General features: G+C 40.7%; 1 protein-coding gene across 1 annotated transcript in view; it reads right to left on the minus strand.

Annotated features, from left to right (window-relative positions):
* Positions 1 to 3,219: 3,219 nt before the first annotated feature.
* The window catches only part of LOC143804635 (regulator of microtubule dynamics protein 2-like), a 161,323-nt gene continuing 137,215 nt past the window's right edge, over positions 3,220 to 27,327 (minus strand). Inside the window, exons 9-11 of the mRNA XM_077282913.1 lie at positions 19,894 to 19,947; positions 14,218 to 14,298; positions 3,220 to 5,660 (exon numbers count right to left, since the gene is read on the minus strand). Of these exons, the coding sequence (XP_077139028.1) occupies positions 5,607 to 5,660; positions 14,218 to 14,298; positions 19,894 to 19,947 (189 nt within the window). The 3' untranslated portion in view covers positions 3,220 to 5,606. The remainder of the gene's footprint in view (positions 5,661 to 14,217; positions 14,299 to 19,893; positions 19,948 to 27,327) is intronic.

Raw genomic sequence — 27,327 nt, forward strand, 5'->3', positions numbered from 1 at the left:
TACTTACCTAATTTAATCTCCAGTATCATTTCTCCAAGCCTGGCAGCGCTCTCACACTAGCAATTTGCCTGTTGCCTGTCACCATGATTCCATCTGGATCCCTGTGAATCCAGGGGGTGGAGCAGCAGCCATCAGGAGATCCTTTTCTTAGGTGCACCAGTGTTGTGCCTGGATTGCCCAACTCTTTCAGATGAGTGCACTTGCCACAGGGATTTGGTTCGATCCGGTTGATCTCCACCAGGAGCCCTCCCTTCTCTTTCTTTTCTTCACAATCAAAGTATTTGACACCCAAGTGGGTGTTAGACAGATTTCACTGGGGCGTATACTAGTTCACCCTATATGATACGGACCAATCATAAGCAGGCAGCAACACTCAACGGAAAGAACATGCCCCACAATAACTTAGAGCATATTTATTAGTATATTAGATGTACTGACACTGCTCTGATCTCCTAGTCTAACATCATGTATGAGCCAGTATGGCCGAGTTTAGCTGTGGCACATTACAAACCCTTCTTTTCAGCTCTCCTGATTACAAAGTGTGCCAGTAATCACGCTTATGCTCTGCAGTGAATCAGGGCTGTCATTATGACTCACTTGGGAACAGCATGTTCTGGAGCATTCCTGGTGTGGATGTAATAACACCCTGCAGAATGATTAGAAGATGAACACAACAGATGTTAGAGTGATTACTGACATCTACGGACAGGCAGTACAGCAGAGGTGACAGTGAAATGAGGAGAGCCGATAGAAAAGTTATTAATATGACACAGCTAAACTTACAGTGCCTTGGGAAAGTATTCGGCCCCCTGGAACTTTTCAACCTTTTCCCACATATCATGCTTCTTTCTAACAAAGATACCAAATGTAAATTTTTGGTGAAGCATCAACAACATGTGGAACACAATTGTGAAGTTGAACGAAATTTATTGGTTATTTTAAATCTTTGTGAAAATTCAAAAACTGAAAAGTGGGGCGTGCAATATTATTCGGCCCCTTTAACTTAATACTTTGTTGCGCCACCTTTTGCTGCGATTACAGCTGGAAGTCGCTTGGGGTATGTCTCTATCAGTTTTGTACATCGAGAGACTGAAATTCTTTCCCATTCTTCCTTGGCAAACAGCTCGAGCTCAGTGAGGTTTGATGGAGATCGTTTGTGAACAGCAGTTTTCAGCTCTTTCCACAGATTCTCGATTGGATTGAGGTCTGGACTTTGACTTGGCCATTCTAACACCTGGATATGTTTATTTGTGAACCATTCCATTGTAGATTTTGCTTTATGTTCGGGATCATTGTCTTGTTGGAAGACAAATCTCCATCCCAGTCTCAGGTCTTTTGCAGACTCCAACAGGTTTTCTTCAAGAATGGTCCTGTATTTGGCTCCATCCATCTTCCCATCAATTTTAACCATTTTCCCTGTCCCTGATGAAGAAAAGCAGGCCCAAACCATGGTGCTGCCACCACCATGTTTGACAGTGGAGATGGTGTGTTCAGGATTTGGCATTGTTGGCAAAAAGTTCGATTTTGGTTTCATCTGACCAGAGCACTTTCTTCCACATGTTTGGCATGTCTCCCAGGTGGCTTGTTGCAAACTTTAAACAACACTTTTTATGGATATCTTTGAGAAATGGCTTTCTTCTTGCCACTCTTTCATAAAGGCCAGATTTCTGCAGTGTACGACTGAATGTTGTTCTATGGACAGACTGTCCCACCTCAGCTGTAGATCTCTGCAGTTCATCCAGAGTGATCATGGGCCTCTTGGCTGCATCTCTGATCAGTCTTCTCCTTGTTTGAGATGAAAGTTTAGAGGGACGGCCAGGTCTTGGTAGATTTGCAGTGGTAGGATACTCATTCCATTTCAACATGATCGCTTGCACAGTGCTCCTTGGGATGTTTAAAAGTTTTGGAAATAATTTTGAGTCCAAACCTGGCTTTAAACTTCTCCACAACAGTATCACGGACCTGCCTGTTGTGTTCCTTGGTCTTCATGATGCTCTCTGTGCTTCAAACAGAACCCTGAGACTATCACAGAGCAGGTGCATTTATACGGAGACTTGATTACACACACGTGGATAATATTTATCATCATTAGGCATTTAGGACAACATTGGATCGTTCAGAGATCCACAATGAACTTCTGGAGTGAGTTTGCTGCACTGAAAGGGGCCGAATAATATTGCACGCCCCACTTTTCAGTTTTTGAATTTCCACAAAAATGTAAAATAACCAATAAATTTCGTTCAACTTCACAATTGTGTTCCACTTGTTGTTGATTCTTCACCAAAAATTTACATTTGGTATCTATGTTTGAAGTATGATATGTGGGAAAAGGTTGAAAGGTTCCAGGGGGCCGAATACTTTCGCAAGGCACTGTAGCTGCACTGCCTCTCCCACCACAGGGACCTTATCTGTAAGGTGTTGGTCATCTGTGCTTCCTAAGTATGCAGGTGGTCAGACCAAGAGATCAAGGCTGTCGCTATACATCTCACACACTAAGATATCTGCTCCAAACCATGATGGAGTCATGTTCTAAAAATTCTAATCAAACTCTGAAAAGCACACATTTCCCTTGCAGCTAACATTTTAAGAGTTTGCCCACAATGGACATTTATCACCCAACCTGCGCAGAAGTGATAAATGTTTAATCACTGGAAGCCCACTGATCGCTAGAACAAGGACAGAGTGAGCCACCTTGTCCTGCTTATGGTACCACTGCAAAGAGAAGCAGCTTGAAGACCTGTTGTTCAGAATGCTCCTCAACACATGTCTTGTCTCAGGGCCTTGACCACAGAGGTGATATCACACATACAGCTCACATCACTTCAGCAACCAATCACCGAACTCAGCGGCTTTTGCTGTATACATTGGCCAAGTCGCTGAACTTGGTGATTGGCTGCAGCAGGGTTGGGAGCGGTCAACATGACGTCACCACTGTAACACAGAGAACAGATGGGGTGACAGAGAGCTGGCACCAGAGCTGGGAAGGATAAGTACTACTTGACTGTTATTTTACATTACAGGAATGGTTTGGGCTCCATATTTGGAAAACCCCTAGGAGTTGCGTAGGAGGGATAAACTGCTGGTACTTTTGAGTGTAACGTAGTAGGTCTGCCTTCTCTATCTTCAATCTTCATTTGCTTTCATGAAACGAAGCCTGCATATTTCACACAGAAATAGTGACTTATAAATGGCTCATTAAGAAAAACAAAATATTTATTTAACATAAAATACTTTTATTATGCTCCTTAGTATTGCTTATTCAGTACATTCCTTATACCCTCATAAAATATATCAGTATATACAGACGTAAAGGGAAACTATCAGCAGAAAATTGAATTTTAATTCAATTTTCTTTTAGTTAAATTGTGCTTAAAAAAGTGAAGTTATGCTTTTTTTCCCATATTATGAGCTTTATTATAAAAGAAAAAGCGAAATTAGTAATCTTGCAATTTTCACACTTGATACTACAGCTTTTTTGGAGTCATTTTCTTTACTTTTATGGCAAAGCCCCATGTTATCAGAGACAAGATTACAATGACAAGCAATGCCCCTATGCACAGCTGATAACACAGGATCCACCAATCACAATAGCTCTCCCTTCACAATTAGCTTTTCACAGCTCATTAGACACTTCAATACAAAAGGTAGGGTAAGGCCATGTGCACACGTTCAGGATTTTTAGCGTTTTTTTCGCGTTTTTTCGCTATAAAAACGTGATAAAAACGCGAAAAAAACGCTAACATATGCCTCCTATTATTTACAGGGTATTCCGCATTTTTTGTGCAAATGTTGCGATTTTTTCCGCGAAAAAATCGCATAGCGGAAAAAAAAGCAACATGTTCATTAAAAATGCGGAATTGCGGGGATTCCGCACACCTAGGGGTCCATTGATCTGCTTACTTCCCGCACGGGGCTGTGCCCACGATGCGGGAAGTAAGCAGATTATGTGCGGTTGGTACCCAGGGTGGAGGAGAGGAAACTCTCCTCCACGCACTGGGCACCATATAAGTGGTCAAAAAATAAGAAATAAAATAAAAAACAGTCCTATACTCACCCTCGATGTCCAGCGCAGTGTTCCCGCCTCTGTGCTGCACGCTGGCTGGTTCCTGTAGCTGGTGTGCGGAGAAGGACCTTGCCGAATGACGTCACTGTCCTGTGATTGGTCGAGACCGCTCACGTGACCGTGACGTCATGGAAGGCCCTGCGCGCACACATCAGCTATAGGAATGGACGCCGGTGAGGAGATCTGATGTCTGCGGGTGAGTATAAGCATTTTTTTATTTTTTTTATTATTTTTAAACGTTCTATCTTTTACTATAGATGCTGCAAAAGCAGCATCTATAGTAACAAGTTGGTCACACTTGTCAAACGCTATGTTTGACAAGTGTGACCAACTTGTCAGTCAGTTTTCCAAGCGATGCTACAGATCGCTTGGAAAACTTTAGCATTCTGCAAGCTAATTACGCTTGCAGAATGTTAAAAAAACGCAAAAAAAACGGAAAAAAAACGCAAAAAAAAAAAATGCGGATTTCTTGCAGAAAATTTCCGGTTTTCTTCAGGAAATTTCTGCAAGAAATCCTGAACGTGTGCACATACCCTAAAGGTACCGTCACACTCAGCAACTTTGCAAAGAGAACGACAACAATCCGTGATGTTGCAGCGTCCTGGATAGCGATCTCGTTGTGTTTGACACGCAGCAGCGATCTGGATCCCGCTGTGCCATCGCTGGTCGGAGCTAGAAGTCCAGAACTTTATTTCGTCGCCAGGTCGGCGTTTATCGTCATGTTTGACATCAAAAGCAACGACACTAACAATGGATGTAATGGAGCTAACAACCAGCGAGAACGAGAAGTGAGTCGCCGTTACGTCACTGCTCCTGCATCGTTCTGGAGTTGCTGTGTTTGACGTCTCTACAGCGACCTAAACAGCGACGCTCCAGTGATCTAGTTTAGGTCGGCTCGTTGTCTATATCGCCGCAGCGTCGCTGAGTGACGGTACCTTAAGGAACCAACCAATGTAGATATGTGCATGTATTATTTCCTAAAACAATAGGAAGTTGAGTCTAAAAGAACCCCTGTAGCTAAAGTGAAAATTGCAAGAGTTCAACTTTTTTATATCTTTGACAGATCTTTGAATGTAAAAAAAATATTGCTAAAAATGTTTAAAAAAAACACAAAAACCTGATTTAAACAGTAGGTCATTTTCGGACGACAACTTCCCTTAAATAGCATAATTTTGGATGTAATACCTACTCATGCAGAATTCTTCATTTCAATTGGTCGTAAAACAATCTCAGCTTCACCTTTTCAAAAATAAAACGTCAAATGCTATGTCCACCTGTGCAAACATATTTTGTTTAATTTAAAATGTTCTACGTCGTATTTTAAAGCATAATTGACTATTAGGATTACACTGACAAGTGACCTACTAGGTAATGACTATAATGTAATCACCAAATCAGTAAAACAGGTCATGGTAGTCTAAATTATAATCAAAAGTTAAACAGTGATTTTTGACAATACATTTAAAAAAATCATTATTTGCATGATATATTAGGGGTCCATTGTATCCAAAAGTGTTAAATGGTTCTTTGGAATCTGTTCATCTCACTGCCTCAGAGACATAGTCAAGGCTTCCAAATCTTTCTGGGCATCAATATCCTAAAATGAAGACAAATCTGCATTGATGAAAGTGTCAATATACTAATCTTGAACATTTCAATTCTGATTGGATGAGAAATTCAATTTCAGTTCAAAGAAAAGCAAATCGGTTAATGCCTAGTGATCCTATACTTTTATATTAGGTAGTTTATATACAGCAGTAGTTTTCCAATATAATTTAATAATGGAATCATTACAATCATACTGAAAATGAAGGAACCATCCACAGGAAATGTACATCTCTTATATGTCTTTTAAGACAGGATGGTTTACAACCAGACTTGGACTGGCCCACAGGAGAATTCTCCAGTGGACCTATGTGCAAGAGTGGGCCACCACCCTCTTATGTAATCAGTACTTGGCACCATATATTTGAATCATTATGTACAAAGGTGGCATCTTATACCAATCTACTAAGGTCATTGTTATGTAAATTTGTGATTGAGGATAATGTCACATTTGTATTTAGCTGAAACGTGGGGCCCTGGAGTTGGTTACTGGGGCCCTTGGCATCCCAGTCAACAACAAAACTTGAAGCATCTGCTCCACAGCAAACAATCCTGTAGTATGCTGATAGATTTTCAAGACAATTAGAGGGAATTATAGCTACAGTATAGAATAGTCAGTGATTGACTGCAAGTAGGTTATACTTTGCATGACCACTGCAATCATCTAAACAAAACATTTTAAGAGTACCAGGGATGAGACACTGGAACAACAGGGATTAAAGATTTAAGGTATGAAATCTGACAGCAACTTATTCTTATCCTCTCTTGCTGACAATTTTATCTTCCAAAACGTAGGAGAGAAAACAAGGGCATCTGCTACCTTGGATCTAATCCTTATAAACAGGGAAGAAATGGTTGAGGAGGTAAGAGTGTCTGGGACCCTAGGAGGTAGCGACCATGCCATTTTACAGTTTTGTATAACTAGAGGAAGAAGACTCAGACGTCTTGAAGACTCAGATGTCAAGGTTAGATTTCAGAAAGGCAGATTTTAAGGGACTCAGAAAGAGAAAAGGAGGGATCCAATGGCTGGATATCCTTAAGGACAAAAATGTCCAGGAAGGATGGGAAATTTTGAAAAATAAGATTCTCAAAGCACAATCGTTAACAATTCCAAAAAGAGGGAATAGGAAGCATTTAAGGAAACCAGGATGGATGAACACAGATCTTAAACACATGCTAAAAAGGAAGAAAGAGATTTTTATCAAATGGAAAGAGGGAGGCATATCTAAAGAAGAATATAATGCTGTCTGCAGAACCTGCAGGGCACGGATCAGATTAACTAAAGCTGACAATGAATTAAAGCTTGCAAGAGACGTCAAAATCAATAAAAAAGGATTTTGGGGATATGCCAAAAGTAAAAGAAAAGTCAAAGATGCTATAGGATTTTTACAGGATGAAAATGATGAAATGGTAAGAAATGATGTTGAGAAGGCCGAACTTTTAAATTACTATTTTGCATCTGTTTTCTCTCAGAAAGAAAATCTAACATCAACTGATTTTCACTGTCCTATTAAGGGAATAGAAGAATCCAGGATATCTATAAACAGAAAGATAGTGAGGAAACACTTAGCTAACATAAATGAATTCAAGTCTCCGGGTCCAGATGAATTACACCCCAGAGTACTGAAGGAGATAGCAGAATACATTTTTGAACCACTCTCCATAATCTTTGAAAATTCTTGGAGAACAGGAGAAGCCCCAGAAGACTGGAGAAGAGCAAATGTTGTTCCTATCTTCAAAAAGGGGAAGAAGGTGGACCCGGGTAACTATAGGCTGGTGAGTCTGATGTCTATACCAGGAAAGATCTTTGAACAAATTATTAAACAACATGTATGCAAGTACCTGGATAAGAATGAAGTGATTAATCAGAGTCAGCATGGGTTTGTAACTAATAAGTCATGTCAGACTAACTTAATTTCCTTCTATGACAGAATCACTTACTGGGTGGATCAGGGACATGGTGTATACATAGTATATCTTGACATCAAGTATTTGACAAAGTATCTCACACAATCCTTATTGAAAAAATGACTAAGTATGGAATGGACAAGGCAACTGTTCGGTGGATTCATAACTGGCTTAGTGATCGGACCCAAAGAGTGGTCGTAAATGGCTGCACATCCAGTTGGAAGAATGTCTCAAGTTGGGTAACACAGGGCAGCTCTGTCCTGGGCCCTGTATTGTTCAACATCTTTATCAATGATATAGATGAAGGAATTGAGGGTAACTGGATTAAATTTGCTGATGACACAAAGCTAGGAGGGATAGCTAATACTAGAGAAGAGAGAGAAAGGATTCAAAAAGATATAAATAAATTGGAGCAGTGGGCAGCAACTAATAGAATGATTTTTAACAGGGAAAAATGCAAAGTACTACATCTGGGCAATAAAAATGAAAAAAGCATATACAGAATGTGAGGAATAGGGCTAAGCAACAGCACATGTGAAAAAGACTTGGGTATACTAATAGATCACAGACTGAACATGAGTCAACAGTGTGATGCAGCAGCAAAAAGGGCAAATACAGTTCTGGGATGTATTAACAGAAGCATACAGTCTAGATCACGTAAAGTCATTATTGCCCTCTACTCCTCTATGGTCAGACCGCATTTGGAATACTGTATCCAGTTTTGCGCACCATATTTTAAAAAAGACATCAACAAACTCGAGCAATTTCAGGGAAGAGCGACCAGAATGGTGACTGGTCTGAAAACCATGTCCTATGAGGAACGTTTACAGGATTTATGAATGTTTAGCTTGCAAAAAAAAAGACTGATAGGACACTTAATAGCTGTCTACAAATATCTCAAGGGCTGTCACATTGTAGAAGGATCATCTTTATTCTCATTTGCACAAGGAAAGACTAGAAGCAATGGGATGAAACTGAATGGTAGGAGACACAGATTAGATATTAGAAAAAACTTTTTGACAGTTAGGGTGATCAAGGAGTGGAACATGCTGCCACGAGAGGTGGTGAGTTCTCCTTCAATGGAAGTCTTCAAACAGAGGCTGGACAGACATCTGTCTAGGATTTAGTGAATCCTGCGTTGAGCAGGGGGTTGGACCAGATGACACAGGAGGTCCCTTCCAACTCTAACATTCTATGATGCTAATACTATTGTAGGTACAGAGACCCTGATTCTATCAATGTATTACTTCGTTTACTGGGTGGAGCAATTATGACAGAATTACAGTTTCTTTGCTGATTTAGCATAGCTTGGACTGCTAAGCCCTGTTTAACCTCGCCCACACTACCTTTAGCAGCCTTCTATGTACTATATACAGGTGCTTCTCACAAAATTAGAATATCATCAAAAAGTTAATTTATTTCAGTTCTTCAATATAAAAAGGTAAACATACATTATATAGAGTCATTACAAAAAGAGTGATCTATTTCAAGTGTTTATTTCTGTTAATGATGATGATTCTGGCTTACAGCCAATGAAAACCCAGAAGTCATTATCTCAGTAAATTAGAATAATTAACAAAAAACACCTGCAAAGGCTTCCTAAGCGTTTAAAAAGGTCCCCTAGTCTGTTTCAGTAAGCACCACAATCATGGGGAAGACTGCTAACTTGACAGATGTCCAGAAGGCAGTCACTGACACTCCACAAGGAGGGTAAGCCACAAAAGGTCGTTGCTAAAGAAGCTGGCTGTTCACAGAGTGCTGTATCCAACATATTAATGGAAAGTTGAGTGGAGTGAAAATGTGTGGTTGAAATTATGCACAAGCAACCGGGATAACCGCAGCCTTGAAAGGATTGTTAAGAAAAGGCCTTTCGAAAATTTGGGGGAGATTCACAAGGAGTGGACTGCTGCTGGAGTCATTGCTTCAAGAGCCACCACACACAGCGTATCCAGGACATGGGTTACAAATGTTGCATTTCTTGTGTCAAGCCACTCATGACCAATAGACAACGCCAGAAGCCACTTAGCTGAGCCAAGGAGGTCTAGTGTGAAGTTTCCACAATCAGTGATGGTTTGGGGAGCCATGTCATCTGCTGGTGTAGGTCAACTGTCTTTTATCAAGACCAAATTCAGCTCAGCCGTCTACCTGGAAATTTTAGAGCACTTCATGCTTCCCTCCGAGGACAAGCTTTTTGGAGATGGAAATTTCATTCTCCAGCAGGACTTGGCACCTGTCCACACTACCAAAAGTACCAATACCTGGTTTAAAAACACCAGTATGACTGTGCTTGATTGGCCAGCAAACTCGCCTGACCTTAACCCCATAGAGAATGTTTGGTGTATTGTCAAGAGGAAGATAAGAGACACCAGACCCAACAATACAGATGAGCTGAAGGCTCCTATCAAAGCAACCTGGGCTTCCATAACACTTCAGCAGTGCCACGGGCTGATCGCCTCCATGCCACGCTGCATTGATGCAGTAATTGATGGAAAAGGAGCCCCGGCCAAGTATTGAGTGCATTTACTGAACATACATTTCAGTAGGCCAACACTTCGGATATTAAAATTATTTTTTTAAGTTGGCGTTATAAAGTATTCTAATTTACTGAGATAATAAATTTTGTGTTTACATTGGCAGTAAGCCACAATCATCAACATTAACACAAATAAACACTTGAAACAGATCATTCTGTTTGTAATGACTCATATCTACTATATAATTGTCTAAGGGTCACTTCCGTCTGTCCTTCTGTCTGTCTGTCACGGATATTCATTGGTTGCGGCCTCTGTCTGTCATGGAATCCAAGTCGAGGATTGGTCGTGGCAAAACGCCCACGACCATTGCCACGACCAATCAACGACGGGCACAGTCCGGCGGCAAAATGGCTGCTCTTTCCTCCCCGCAGTCAGTGCCCGCTCCATACTCCCCTCCAGTCATCCCTCACACAGGGTTAATGCCAGCGTTACTGGAGTGCGGTGTAACGCAGTCCGGTTACGCAGCTATTAACGCTGTGTGACCAACTTTTTACTCTTGATGCTGCATATGCAGCATCAATAGTAAAAAGATCTAATGTTACAAATAAGAATAATATATAAAAAAAGGTTATTCTCACCCTCTGACGTCGCCCGCTGTCCTCGGCAGTGCAAGCGGCAGGTTCCGGTGCCAAGGATGCTATGCGAGAAGGACCTTCCATGACGTCACAGTCATGTGACCACGATGTCATCGCAGGTCCTGCGCTCATACCAACCCTGGGACCGGAAGCTGACGCGTGCACCGCACGCAGGGCCAGGACTTCAAGGGGCCTTCGGAAGGTGAGTATATGTTTATTTTTTATTTTAAGTCTTTTTTAACCACGCCTATAGTGCCCACATTGCTATATCCTACGTGGGCTGTGTTACATACTGTGTGGGCTCTGTTATATACATCTCTGTGCTATATACTAACGTGGCTATGTTATATACTGCCTGGCTGCTATATACTGCGTGGGCTGTGTTATATATTACGTGGCCAGTGTTATATACTGTGGGGGCTGTGCTATATACTGCGTGGCTGCTATGTACTGCGTGGGCTGTGCTATATAATACGTGGCCAGTGTTATATACTGCGTGGCTGCTATGTACTGCGAGGGCTGTGCTATATATTACGTGGCCAGTGTTATATACTGCGGGGCTGCTATATACTGCATGGCTGCTATATACTGCATGGCCTGTGCTATATATTACGTGGCCAGTGTTATATACTACGTCGCCTGTGTTATATACTGCGTGGCTGCTATATACTGCGTGGGCTGTGTTATATAGTACGTGGGCTGTGTTATATACTGCGTGGCCACTGTTATATACTGCGTGGCCTGTACCGGGTATTCTAGAATATGTATGTATGTATGTATATAGCAGCCACATAGTATATAGCACAGGCCACATAGTATTTGTCTGCTATATACTACATGGCTCCTATATACTACGTGGCCTGTGCTATATACTATGTGACTGCTATATACAAGCATACATACATATTCTAGAATACCCGATGCGTTAGAATCGGGCCACCATCTAGTATATTATAATGACTCATTATATAATATCAGATTCACTTTCTGTATTGAAGAGCTGAAATAAATTAACTTTTTGATGATATTCTAACTTTGTGAGAAGCACCTGTATATTTACAGCTAGCCGCTAATCAGTGCTGAGGCAGGGTTGGACTTTGAGGCATGAGGTAGCTTGTTCTGTAGTGATAATATCTCCCGTAGAACTGAAGTTAACTGTATCGCACGCTGTGATGATGACTAGCTATCTGAAATCAAAACCCATTGCAGAATCACATTCCTTAAAGGGAACTTGTCAGGTCCCCCACTGCCCTCCAACCCAGCAGAATTCACCTATGTATGAGCAAATTCTCTGCCTAACCAGCCCTGTATAACGTTATTGAGGGAAAACAAAGTGTAAAAAAAGCATTTATATTGTCCACATTTCCTATGCTAATAAAGTCTTTGACTAGGCATCTATTGCTACTTTTGTAAAAGTCTGATCTATCAAAATAAATCTGATCGGTAAATGGTGTAATGAGAAAAAAAAAATAGAAACTCTAGCATTGCCTTTTTCTTTTTGGCCACCGCAAAACAACATAAGCGGTTATCAAAATATCGTATCTACCCAAAAATGGTATAGGTAAAAAATGTCAGTTCGGGGCACAAAAGAGAAGCCCTCACACAGCCCAACATCCCGAAAAAATACAGTTCTCAGAAAATGGCGACGAAGGCAAATTTTTTAATACAAATTTCTGTTTTCTTTTTCCCCAATTCAAGGGGTATTCCCATCTACAAGATCCTATCCCAATATGTAGTAAGTGTAATAATAATATTAGCATAGATCTTAAGTTAGAAATGTAGTACAGTTTTTCTGATTCGTTATGTCTCTTTCCTCATGCGCAGGCATTGCAAGACCTTAGGTCCCTATTGTTATGACCACCAGCAACTAGCTAACAAGCTGTCACTTTATCAGTAGACATAACCATGGATACGTAAGATCCTGCAATGCCTGCACATGAGGAAAGAGACATAGCGAATCAGAAAAACTATACTACATTTGTAATTGTAGGAATTTACTAATATTATTATTATTACACCTACTACATATTGGGATAGAGAATACCCTTTTAAATTAAAAAAACAAACTATACATGTTTCATATCTGCGTACTTGTACTGATCAGGAGAATCATACTGACAGGTCAGTTTTACCGTACAGTGAACATGATAAAAAAAAAACCAAAAAACAATTGTAGACTGGCACGCTTCTTGAAATTTCAACACACTTGGATTTTTTTTCCCGCTTTTCTGTGCATCACTTGATAAAATGAATGGTATCATTTAAAAGTACAACTCTTCCTGCAAAACGCAAGCTCGAATACGGTTAAGTGGACAGAAAAATAAAGTTATGGCTCTTGGAAGAAGGGGAAAAACAAAACGAAAAAACAAAAACAGAACATAGCCCTAGCAAGAAAGGGGTTAAACTCAGAAAGAGTATGACGACAAGAACCCATGTGGCTACAGGAAAGCCATACAGTGAGACAGATCATAGGCACAGACTGACTCCTTTCTTTGTGTTGTTGAATTTCTTCTCCTACTCGCTTTATACAAGACTAAAATTCTGGTAGATAATGGGAACTAATGATACCAAGGTTCTAGTCCTCATATTCTCCGTATCTGAAGTCATTCCATATTACAGACATACTTTTGGCCATTTACTGTATTACATGGTGTTGGTTCTTTTCTGGTAATTAAATCTAATTTTTATCTCTTTAAAAGGGAATCTGTCATTACGTTTTTGCCATCTAATATGAGAGCAGAGTGACATAGGGGCTGAGATCCTGATTCCAGTGATGTGTCACTTAATGGGATGTTTGTTTTTTTTTATTTTAAATTAAAAAAAAATCAGTTTTATCAGCAGAGGGATTATCTTTATAGGACTATGTGTCACCCGCCTCCTAGTCAACTGCTCTGTGTACCCCCCCCCCCCCACTAATTAGCAGCTGTCAGTGTACACATAAAGCTGCCAATCAGTGGTGTGAGTGGGGTTATTACATAGGGCTCAGCCTTCACAGCACCACTAGATCTGCAGCAGATATATCAGAATGACGGCAAGCAGCCAAGTAAATGATGTTGCTACAATCAGGGTCTTAGACCCTATATCATGTTGCTCTCAGCAAACAATTGCTAACATATTCCCTTTAATAACTTTGCTTCGTGCACAGCAATATTGTAATGTTGAAACAAGAGAGGGTCTTCTGTACTAAAGCTTGGATGCTTAGAGTTCTAAAAGAAACTATATATGGCCATAAGAGTTCACTGCCATGTAACAAACTTTGCAGTTGGAACTCTGTATTTTGATGTAAATGGTAAAGCATTATTCCACAACAAGCCCTCAGTGCGGCTATGCATTACATAACTCTTGCTGATCCTACTAAAAGTGTAGCATGTATATGGATGAATAGATTTGCTGTATAAAGTTCAGTTTCAAAGGATCAGACTAATAAAACAAAACTATTTCATAAGGATTTAGAGTAGGTCAAAAATTCAATTAATCAATCCACGAAATGGCAATGGTACTGTCTTAATATTGTGTCACTTCCATTCCTCACCTCTTTAGTAACTGATGGCATGGCTGATGCTTCATCATAGTATTTAAGTGCAAGAACTTTCTGTCCTAGGTCCTTGTAGCACTGGCATTTAAGATAAAAAAAGAAAAAAGGCAGAACAGTTTAGTAATACTAGCCAAATAGTATAGGGTAAAATAAAGTTAAATAGGAACTGCACTTCCAGCAAACTTTGAATAAATCAAGATATCTAATATAAAAAACGTTGCAGTATATTTTATATGATAAAAATGCCTCCTCCACTTATGAGCCCCTTATTCCATTCCCCTCGCCATCGCCTCTGAAACGAACAGCTCAAATCTATCGCTCAATACAAGATAGTATAGAAAAAGGAGGCAAAACATGTATAGCAGGCACCAGACATACAAAATAATAAAGTAATGAGCAAAGATAAACTAGAGAGAATCATGCACAAAAAGAGCTTTTATACACATATAAAAACTTGTAAAAACAAGAAAACTGACAAAAGTGAGAGAAACTTAGCCCCTTACAATAAGTTATTGTTGTCATGTCATGATATACCAGGTAAGAACATACCACTCACACCTACAGTAAAGAAAGTAAACATCCTTGATCTATGCCAGCCTATATATTCATTACCTTGAATTATATGAAAAGGAAATTAATTATTGCCGGTAAAAAAAGGAAAGTTCTTAGAGACAGAATCGAAGACAGATACGCTTTGCCACAGCTAGGACGGATAACAACATCAATGATGGAAAAGCTACTTCTAGTGATTTTTTTCTCCACGGATACAAGCATTCAGAGGGGTAGGTGGAAGAAACAGCAGAAGGACCAGATACAGGACCCTCTCACCACTTCAATCTCGCCTGAAGAGAAAGAACAAACGGTAGTTTAAATTCAGCGGCAGATCATCCAATGGAGTTACAGATAATTAATTTGTCTGATTATGAATTATCCAATGATGAAAGGTTAGTCCACGAAAAAAGGCTTACTTTTTCACCAATGCAGACTCTAGCCAAGTTTACTTTTGTAAAAGATCTGTGTTTATTTTGAAGGAACTTGGACATTTAAACTTCTCTACCAACAACCTTCTATTGTTTATGATCTGCCGTTGGATGAACAGACATTACGTGACCTATTGGACCTGTTAAAAGAAAATTAAGAATACGCAGGTAGGAGAAGGTTTAATTCACGCCTTCCATCTCAAACAACACATTCTTTTAGCATTTCACCTGCCATTCAGACTTTCTTTAAAGTTATGGTTCATGACATCCAAAATCTTAATCTGGATAGAAGTAGACACAGTAATCTCCCTTCTGGTCTCCTTGGACGTGGAGGCCCTCTATATGAGTATACCACATGACTTTGGATTACAGGTGGTGTCACGTTTTTTGCAGGATTCAGCCTGTGCTGACCCTTGACATGGTTCTTTTCTTCTTGAACGGATATCCTTTGTACTCAGACACACTTTATTTTGTATTTGATCGTACTTTTTATTGACAGGTTTCAGGTACTGCGATAGGGGCGCATTGTGCCCTCTCCTACGACAACTTTTTGGGCTGGTGGGTGCGAGCACACGTCTACCCATCAGATCTTAATCAAAGATAAGTCTACAAGTGGTATAGATACATTAATGATGTCCTCATGTTGGGGACGGTTTCGGTGGAGCTATGCACTGAATTCATTTTAGTTTTGAACTCTAATGCATGTAGTAATATACACATTACTTCACATATTTCAACTACCACCTTGAGTTTTTAAGATGTACAACTCTCCTTGGAGAACCATGGCATTTGTTCTAGTTTACATAGCAAAACAACCATCACAAATAGTTGGCTGCATTACAGCAGCTTCCATCTGATGCATTTAAAGAGGGGAATCCCATTTAGTCAACTGATCAGAACAAAGTGTAATTGCAGTAATGCTTCTGATTTTCTCTTACATGCAGATGATCCAAAGTCCTAAAGCTAGTGGATGTCCTAAGAAGGTTGTTAGGTTGTTTACAATGCCCTTGGTCGAGGAAAGGGTCATGACAGATCAGAATTACTGAAACCAAACTCAAGGAATAAAGACTTTATTGTTCGTTTGGTGACCAACTATAACAACCAGTGGGGTGACATCTATAATATACTGCATAATAATTGGTTTATTTTATCATCGAAGCCAAAGCTGAAACATATCGTGCCAACCAGACCGCTGCTCAATGCAAGAAGAGCTAGAAATCTCAAGGATAATTTTTAGAAGGCATTTTGTATGTTCTATGATCAATTTGGAAAGGAGACACACCATAAAGAATATGTGCTTGACAAGTATTTCAATTATCGATCTCAAAATGTAGTATATGCCCTGATGTGCACTTTTACGAGGCTGTGAAGGAATTTTGGCCCACTAATCTTTGTTGTAATTCAGCCACATTGGAGTAATTCTGAGCATGCATCGTCTTTTTAAGGTTATGCCACATCATCTCAATCGAACTGAGGTCAGGACTTTGACTTGGCCACTCCAAAGTCTTATATTTATTTTTCTTAAACCATTCAGAGGTAGACTTGCTGGTCTGTTTTGGATCATTGTCCAGCTGCACAATCCAAGTGCGCTTCATCTTGAGGTCACGGCAGATGACCGGACATTCCCCTTTAGGATTTTTTGGCATACTGCAGAATTCATGGTTCTATGTACCACAGCAAGTCTTCCAGGTCCTGAAGAAGCAAAACAGCCCCAGACCATCACACTACCACCACCATATTTTACTGCTGGTATGATGTTCCTTTTCTAAAATGTTGTGCTACTTCTACGTGGGATGTAATTGGACATACACCTTCCAAAAAGTTCAACTTTTGTCTCATCAGTCCACATAGTATTCTCCCAAAAGTCTTGGGTATCATTTAGATGTTATCTGGCAAAAATGAGGCAAGCTTTTATGTTCTTAGGTCATTGGTGTGTCAGAGGCTGCAGACAGCCACACTGCATCTAGCTGCAGAAGGTCTTTGCGTTTGGCTTTGCAGACATCATCTCAATCCTTCTGACTCTTTGACCCAGAGGCAACCTTTTCTCCGGCTCTAATTGACACACTTGGACTTGGGTGTTTAGAGACTCCCAGCCTGCTGCTGGGAGTTGCAGGTAATATTTCTATTTCCTCCTGTTGAGGCTTGGAACTATAGCAGTCGGATATCTTCCTCTTTGGTGTTGCTGGAGCATGTCTGTGTTACATCTCTAAGTCTACTCAAGATAAGTGTTCCCCTTGTTCGTTTATTCCAGCTATCTTTAGTGGTAATGGGGATCGACTAGGGCACACCTCATCATTCCCTAAGTAGGCCAGGGTCAGGCAGGGATTAGGTTCCTTCTCGACGATAGGTGCACAACCTATATAGAGACGTTTAGGGCAGACAGGGTGACTGTGTGTTGCACTTAGTCTTCCCTACACTGTGTGTAACATCTTATTTCTCAGCAGTGGTTTCCGTCTCGGAACTATGCCATGCAGGCCATTTTTGGTGGTGTCATGAACCGTGACCTTAACTGAGGCAAGTAAGGCCTGCAGTTTTGTAGATGCCGTTGTGGGGTCTTTTGTAACCTCTTCGATGAGTCATTGCTGTTCTCTCTGCTGTAATTTTGGTTGGTCAGCTACTGTTCCATGTTTTCCCATTTGTGGATAGTGGCTCTCACTGTGGTTCACTGAAGACCCAAAGCTTTAGAAATGGCTTTATAAACTTTTACAGACAGATAAATCTCAATTATTTTGTTTCTCATTTGTTCTGCAATTTCTTTGGATATCGGCATGATGTTTAGATTTTGAGTATCTTTTGGTCTACTCTACTTTGTCAGGCAGGTCCTATTTAAGTGATTTCTTGATTGAAAACAGATGTGGCATCAATCAAGCCCGGCTGTAGCTAGGGAATTTGAAAAAAAAAAAAAGAAATCTGGAACTTTTTAATGGATAAATAAAAAAAATCTATCTATCTATCTATCTATCTATCTATCTATCTATCTATCTATCTATCTATCTATCTATCTATCTTCCTGCACAATAGCACTAGCACTTTACCCCTGAGGAAGCCACATGGATGTGATGTAACGCATAGGGTCCACGTTACGCTGCTCTACAGGTACTACTGGTGGTCTGTATGGATACTTATTCCAATATTTTGGGCCTGTTACTGCAAACGATTTCTCTTTATATATATTAGTATTTAAAAGGGGAGATTACCTATGTTGATTTCAATTACCCTCCAAATATATGCCTCCACCTTGGGTTAAAGCTTCTGCTCTAGCCATATTAGCCACCTTCGGAAACAATTCTACAGTACCATGTCTATATGTGCAGGTACATATCCAGTGCGCTGGTTATAATTTGCTCCATTGAAGTACAGTAACCGTTTGCTTTCTTTACTGTAGATGTGAGTGGTATGTTCTAACCTGGTTTACCGTGACATGACAACAATACCTTGTGTAAGGGGCTAAGATACGCTCACTTTTGTCAGTTTTTCTTGTTTTTAAATGTTTTTATGTATCTATACTAGCACATTTGTGTATTATTATTTATTATTATAGCGCCATTTATTCCATGGCACTTTACATGTGAGGAGGGGTGTACATAATAAAGACAAGTACAATAATCTTAAACAATACAAGTCATGACTGGTACAGTAGGAGAGAGGACCCTCGAGGGCTCACAATCTGTGTATCAATAAAAGCTCTTTTTGTGCATGATTATCTCTAGTTTATTTTTCTTTATTACTTTATTATTTTGGATGTCTGGTGCCTATTTACACCTTTCTTCTCTCTTTTCTATGTTATTGCATTGTAGGTGTATGGCACAGCATGTGGGTATATAAATATATTATTGTAGTGCCGGATCGTTATGCTTTTTTTAAATACAAGATAGTGAGGTATTAAATTATAGCTCCTATTATACCCTAAGGAGAAGGGACAGGGATTGGGGAGCAGCGTGAGAGGCAGTAAAACCTAGATTCTAGCAAGCTTATCCCAGTGCTGGAGGCACATTTACAATGCTCAGTACTGCTGAATTATTTCCTCCATTTGTCAGCTGTCTGAGCTACCAAAGGGAAAAAGAGCAGGAATAATTCATATGTGTGTATAGGAGACATGCAAAAATATATATAATATGATGTCTTATATAATACATGTTGCTTTCATATTTTGATTAGTACTCCCATGGTGTATTTTTATAAATTTATAATTTTGTATTCTCGGAAAAGCGGTGCCTGTTACATGTTTCTAATAGGGACCTTAGGACGGGGACGTTAATGGAGGAAGTGGAGGCGGCGCCTGGCACGCGGAGCATTGAGTGATGGCTGGGAGGCGTTTGTGTCAGGGGGGAAAAGACATGCCCCCCTGACAAACTACAGGTATGAGGGACTAATTAAAAAAACTAATATTTTAGCGTAGGAAGGGACCCCAACTAAAAGAGCCACCTTGACAGAATGCAGCATTAGTGCTGCACAAAGTGGCTCTTTTAGTTAAAAATGCCCGGGGGTTGGGGGGTGACAGCTTCCCTTTAAGACATTTAAGTCCCTAGACGTTTGCCTTAAAGGTCATTGCTGCTATAAGGTATAAAACATGCAAAGATATAGATTCTTACTGGAGTCCATTCATATGAAACCATATACAATACGAAGGCACAGCATGTGCCCATGGGAACCGTAAAATATCAGCATGCATCAGGCAACACCTTCCTCCTACCTTTGCCAGATACACAAAGTTGTATTTGGAGTACCCAGGATGCATTTCTTCAGCCTTTAAAATAAAGAAAACTTTATTTAAAAAAATACATAATTATGACAGTAAACAATGTATATCACACAGTATGAGATGTGACAGCACATACTCATATTTATTGTATATATTAATACATTAATAAAAATGTAATTCTGTTTTGAAACCTAAACCTATTCAGTTAATCATTATTGAAAGGGGCTTTGGCCATACAATATTGATGGCATAAGGGTCAAAAACTGATGGGCAAGGACCCTAGGATAACCGCAGAAAGGGGGTCACTTTGCTCACTTGTTCAGCCTCTCCTGTAGTAACTGACACAGCACCACTTGGTCCATGCAGCTTTGTCTGGTTCTGCAGCTCAGTACCATTTACTTGGATGGGGCTTTTGTCAGCAGCATCAGACACGAGCAGAACAGAGTTGATTATTGCACATGCTCACTGATCTCTATGGCAAAGTTAAAGAACAAACTTAAAATTCCATCACATCATAATGAATTGTCAATTTTTATGGTTCTGAATAATACCAAATTAAGAAAATATTATGACTCAATAGATAACTGGAGACCGAAGTGTCACGAGTGTGAGGATCTTTGCAATTTGAACATGTGACTTCAGAGGTGGTTTAAAAAAGGAAGAGGATTATTGGAACAGGACACTGATTACAAAAGACTCCAGTAAATCAGGAAAGTGATACATATGACAATATAGTCAAAGGGCATTTTCCATTAACAACCTTTAACTTATCCACAGGGTAGATGATAATTGTCCGATCACTCGGGGTCACACTACTGTGAATGCCCCCTGTTTATGAGGGTCACTACTCCCATGTGTGACTGTTCCTATTTGTCTACAGCTCCATTTATGGGTTACTGGAGTGACAGCTTAGAGATATCACAAATATGCTTAACTTTAACAAGGAACAGGCCATCTACCTAATAAAACATACACCGCTCTAGGAGAGCGTCACTCAGAGACATTGCTTTTTACAACTCTTGAACTCTTGCCAAATGTGACCACACATCAACTGTGTGTACAAACTATGTTGATGGAAGTGAAATAAGATTTTATGCCTGGTGATTTGAAAAGGAATCTTGCACTGTTGCTGCCCAAACCACAGGCAGCATGAATCAGTCTGGCTGCACAAAATAAAGGTTCAATCATTAATAATGTCCTTGGGATATGAATCCTCATAATACACAACACATTGAGATGTGGGTAAAGTCTCAAAGAAAGACAAGAACTATGAAATAGTATCCCGTATATGAAAGTTTATTAGAAAAAAAACAACTATTTTTCATATAATAATTAACCCCTTAAGCCTAGAGTGGTTTGCACGTTAATGACCGGGCCGATTTTTACAATTCTGACCACTGTCCCTTTATGGGGTTATAACTCTGGAACGCTTCAACGGATCTTGGCGATTCTGACATTGTTTTCTCGTGACATATTGTACTTCATGATACTGGTAACATTTCTTCGATATAACTTGCGTTTATTGGTGAAAAAAACAGAAATTTGGCGGAAATTTTGAAAATGTCGCAATTTTCCAAATTTGAATTTTTATGCCCTTAAATCACAGAGATATGTCACACAAAATACTTAATAGGTAACATTTCAAACATGTCTACTTTACATCAGCACAATTTTGGAACCAAAATTTTTTTTGTCAGGGAGTTATAAGGGTTAAAAGTTGACCAGCAATTTCTCATTTTTACAACACCATTTTTTTTTTTAGGGACCACATCTAATTTGAAGTCATTTTGAGGGGTCTATATGATAGCAAATACCCAAGTGTGACACCATTCTAAAAACTGCACCCCTCAAGGTGCTCAAAACCACATTCAAGAAGTTTATTAACCCTTCAGGTGTTTCACAGGAATTTTTGGAATGTTTAAATAAAAATGAACATTTAACTTTTTTTCACACAAAATTTCTTTCAGCTCCAATTTGTTTTATTTTACCAAGGGTAACAGGAGAAAATGGACCCCAAAAGTTGTTGTACAATTTGTCTTGAGTACGCTGATACCCTATATGTGGGGGGGAACCACTGTTTGGGCGCATGGCAGAGCTCGGAAGGGAAGGAGCGCCATTTGACTTTTCAATGCAAAATTGACTGGAATTGAGATGGGACACCATGTTGCGTTTGGAGAGCCCCTGATGTGCCTAAACATTGAAACCCCCCACAAATGATACCATTTTGGAAAGTAGACCCCTTAAGGAACTTATCTAGATGTTTGGTGGGCACTTTGACCCAACAAGTGCTTCACAGAAGTTTATAATGCAGAGCCGTAAAAATAAAAAATCATATTTTTTCACAAAAATGATTTTTCGCCCCCAATTTTCTATTTTCCCAAGGGTAAGAGAAGAAATTGGACCCCAAAAGTTGTTGTGCAATTTGTCCTGAGTACGCTGATACCTGATATGTGGGGGTAAATGACTGTTTGGCCGCATGGCAGAGCTCGGAAGGGAAGGAGCGCCGTTTGACTTTTCAATGCAAAATTGACTAGAATTGAGATGGGACACCATGTCGCGTTTGGAAAGCCCCTGATGTGCCTAAACATTAAAAGTGACACCATTTTGGAAAGTAAACCCCCTAAGGAACTTATCTAGATGTGTTTTGAGAGCTTTGTACCCCCAAGTGTTTCACTACAGTTTACAACGCAGAGCCGTGAAAATAAAAATTCTTTGTTTTTCTTCACAAAATAGATTTTTTAGCCCCCAGTTTTGTATTTTCCCAAGGGTAACAGGATAAATTGGACCCCAAAAGTTGTTGTCCAATTTGTCCTGAGTACGCCGATACCCCATATGTGGGGGGGAACCACTGTTTGGGCGCATGGCAGAGCTCGGAAGGGAAGGAGCGCCATTTGGAATGCAGACTTAGATGGATTGATCTGCAGGCATCACGTTGCATTTGCAGAGCCCCTGATGTACCCAAACAGTAGAAACCCCCATAAGTGACCCCATATTGGAAACTAGCGCTCCCAAGGAACTTATCTAGATGTGTTGTGAGAACTTTGAACCCCCAAGTGTTTCACTACAGTTTACAGCAGAGCCATGAAAATAAAAAATCTTTTTTTTCCCACAAAAATGATTTTTTAGCCTCCCAAATTTTTATTTTCTCAAGGGTAACAAGAGAACTTGGACCCCAAAAGTTGTTGTCCAATTTGTCCCAAGTACGCCGATACCCCATATATTGGGGTAAACCCCTGTTTGGGCGCATGGGAGAGCTCGGAAGGGAAGGAGCACGGTTTTACTTTTTCAATGCAGAATTGGCTGGAATAGAGATCGGATGCCATGTCGCGTTTGGAGAGCCCCTGATGTGCCTCAACAGTGGAAACTTCCCAATTCTAACTAAAACCCTAATCCAAATACACTCCTAACCCTAATCCCAATGGTAACCCTAACGACACCCCTAACCCTGAAACACACTTAACTCTAATCCCAACCCTAATACCAACTGTAAACGTAATCCAAACCCTAACTTTAGCCCCAACTGTAACCCTAACTTTAGCCCCAACCCTAACCCTAACTTTATCCCCAACCCAAACCCTAACTTTAGCTCCAAACCTAGCCCCAACCCTAGCCCTAACCCTAGCCCTAACCCTAATTCTAATGGGAAAATGGAAATAAATACATTTTTTTAATTTTATTATTTATTTATAACTAAGGGGGTGATGAAGGGGGGTTTGATTTACTTTTATAGCATTTTTTATAGCGGATTTTTATGATTGGCAGCTGTTACACACTAAAAGACACTTTTTATAGCAAAAAAGTTTTTGTGTCTCCACATTTTGAGACCTATACTTTTTCCATATTTTGGTCCACAGAGTCATGCGAGGTCTTGTTTTTTGCGGGACGAGTTGACGTTTTTATTGGTAACATTTTCGGGAACGTGACATTTTTTGATCGCTTTGTATTCTGATTTTTGAGAGGCAGAATAACCAAAAACCAGCTATTCATGAATTTCTTTTGGGGGGGGCGTTTATACCATTCCACCTTTGGTAAAATTGATAAAGCAGTTTTATTCTTCGGGTCAGTATGATTACAGCGATACCTCATTTAGATCTTTTTTTATGTTTTGGCGCTTGTATACGATAAAAACTATTTTATAGAAAAAATAATTATTTTGGCGTCGCTTTATTCTGAAAACTATAACTTTTTAATTTTTTTGCTGATGATGCTGTATGGCGGCTCGTTTTTTGCGGGACAAGATGACGTTTTCAGCGGTACCATGGTTATTTATATCTGTCTTTTTGATTGTGTGTTATTCCACTTTTTGTTCGGACATTTTTTTTTTTTAACTTTTTTACTTTGTCCTGGGGGGGGGGGGGGGGGGGTGATTGGACATCACAGATCGCTGATCTGACAGTTTGCACAGCACTCTGTCAGACTTACAGCGCTCCTGGCTTACCAGCGCCTGCACAGGCGCTTGGTAAGCCACCTCCCTGCAGGACCCGGATGCAGCCCCGCGGCCATTTTGGATTCGGATTTGCAATCACATCGCGTTGCTCCGAGGGTCTCAGGGAAGCACGCAGAGAGCCCCCTCCCTGCGCGATGCTTCCCTATACCGCCGGAACACTGCGATCATGTTTGATCGCAGTGTGCCGGGGGTTAATGTGCCAGGACCGCTCCTGGCACATAGTGCCGGATGTCAGCTGCAATAGTCAGCTGACACCCGGCCGCGCTCCCCCGTGAGCGCGGCCGATTGCATATGACGTACTATCCCGTCGGTGGGAATTAAGGCCCACCCCGCCTCGACGGGATAGTACGTCATATGGTATTAAGGGGTTAAAATACAACAGTAAGTCCCTCACTGTAATGGACATGGTTTTTTTATTACCTTTTTGTGCATTACTGCCCTTTTCCAAGATGGCGTCTTTGGTCTTATGTGCACTGTGTCTTCCTGCAATAAAACTCCACCCCAGCCTTCAGTCTGTGCTAGAGTATTCTGCCTTGCATCCATGTTCTGACCTCTGGTGACTCCCTGGCTATATACCTGCTCCTGTGAACCTGTGGGGTTATCCTGCTACTCTGCTCTGAGTTCTTGCTGCATACACCAGTTCCAGTAATCCTCCTTCATCTGCTGCTCGTGTTTGCTTCCATCTGCATTTGCTGGACATGTAAGCTGTTTCTGCTCTGCAAGAACCTGAGACTATTACCCAGACCTCCCTGGTTGAGCTAAGATATTATTTGAACTGCCTTATAAGCATATCTATCTGTGTTTTGGACTAAGCAAGGACTTATTCGTGTCAAGTATCCTCAAGAATAATTGTGCTTCATAGACTTTCTGCGTGATTGCATTTTCCTCTGAAGTTTCCTATAGACTGCTGAGTTGCATTTGATATTTGCACCAAGTGTTGTGGACTTGAGTTTCTCTCTGCACCTGTTTGAATCACCGTGTGATAATATAGATTTTACCACTCATAAAACTGTGTCCTGTAGTTGTCTTGTTCCACGCAAAGAGTCTCCCGAGTTATCCCCTATAATTATTATAATGGTATGTACACTGATTACATAATAGTATAGCATATAGAATGGAAAAATAATACAGTGTAAAAAAAATACCCCTCAGACTCTAATACAGGCTTGCCAGTCTTAAAATGACTGTCAGTAGATTTTTGCTACCTCATCTGAGAGCAGCCTGATGTAGGCAAAGAGAAGCTGAATCCAACAATGTATCACTTAGATTACTGGGTGCTGCCATTCTGAAACAATCTGAGTTTCTAGATTTAGCATGAAGTAGAACTGAAAAAGCGAACCCCGCCCACACCAGGCTCTGTATATACAATGTCCATAGACAGCAAGCTACCTATCACAGGAGGGGGCGTGTTGGACCAGGGATCACATGACCACCTAGTCACAGCAATGATAAGCTATTGGTGCCCAAATCATTGTAAGCAAAAACACCACAGAGATTGATAAGATGCATTGCTGAAGTCAGTGGTTTAACACCTATAGCATGCTGTCTTCAGCTTACATAGCAAAAATCTGCTGACAGATTCCCTTTTATAATGAAATAGTGCCCAGTGAGGTTGGTGTTAACAAATATACAGTAGTACGGGTATAAATACCTTCAATAGTGAAGTCACTAGTGATGTGCGAATATACTCGAGATTTCTCGAGCACGCTCAGGTGTCCTCCGAGTATTTTTTAGTGCTCGGAAATTTCGTTTTCATCACCGCAGCTGAATGATTTACATCTGTTAGCCAACATAAGTACATGTGGGGGTTGCCTGGTTGCTAGGGAATCCCCACATGTAATCAAGCTGGCTAACAGATGTAAATCATTCAGCTGAGGTAAGGAAAACTAAATCTCCGAGCACTAAAAAATACTCGGAGGACACCCGAGCGTGCTCGGGAAATCTCGAGTAACGAGTATATTCGCTAGAAGTCACCACTGCTGGGATATGCCAGGCAACGCGTCCCCTTGCATTTTAATGTTTTTATCAAGAATAGCTTTTCTCCTGCCTTGGGCAGGCGCAGTGAGCGCTGCCCGTCTGTCCTCATATGCAGTCTAGCTGACTGCGCCTGTGTGGCCGCCCTGCCTGTGAATCCCAGCCCCACAGTGAGAATAAATCAGAAGACACTGCGGGGCTGGGATTCACAGGCAGGGCGGCCGCACAGGCGCAGTCAGCTAGACTGCATATGAGGACAGAGGACGGGCAGCGCTCACTGTGCCTGAGTGTAGGCGCCGGCTCATTTCAAAACAGCGGTGAGGAGGCGGCGCCAAGAAGACTTGAGTGACGGCTGTGTGGCGACTGAAGCAGGGGGGAAAGGCCTGCCTCCAGGACTGAAGAAAGGTATTTGGGACAAATTACAAAAGGGATTATTTCTGCAGTTACAGCACCAATAACTAAAAGAACCACCTTGTCAGAATGCAGCATTACTGCTGCACAAGGTGGCTCTTTTAGTTAAAAACGCCTGGGGGGGGGGGGGGGTGTGACAGGTTCCCTTTAATAAACGTTTTTACCCCATCCATGCCTTATTCTCACATCCTAAATGTACATCTAGATGCCGAAGCCCATTCTGATGACATAGCAAAGGGAAACTTTGGAGAGACACTGTTGTGAAGGAGGTTTGACCATGTGCACTTGCCATTAATGTGTAACTAATTTATTTGATTCAAATTCCACTGCTCTCCTGAATGTGACGTTTTATTTTGTCCCAGTACCTCTCCATTTCTCAGATTGGCCCATTCCTCCTTCTATATAAATCTAGTTTTGTTAAGTCATAGTGAAAAGTTGACGACCACGCTCCCTTGGCTAACAAAACTAAATTTATGAACAAGGGTCATATACTCAAGAACAGAGAGCTGCAAGAACAAATAACAAATGAAAGCAATGCCGGATTCAGGAGAACAGCAGCTTTTAGATCAAGAAACAAACAAACAAAAGTATTT

Source organism: Ranitomeya variabilis, chromosome 2 (assembly GCF_051348905.1).
Source record: "Ranitomeya variabilis isolate aRanVar5 chromosome 2, aRanVar5.hap1, whole genome shotgun sequence".
NCBI classification, from domain to species: domain Eukaryota; kingdom Metazoa; phylum Chordata; class Amphibia; order Anura; family Dendrobatidae; genus Ranitomeya; species Ranitomeya variabilis.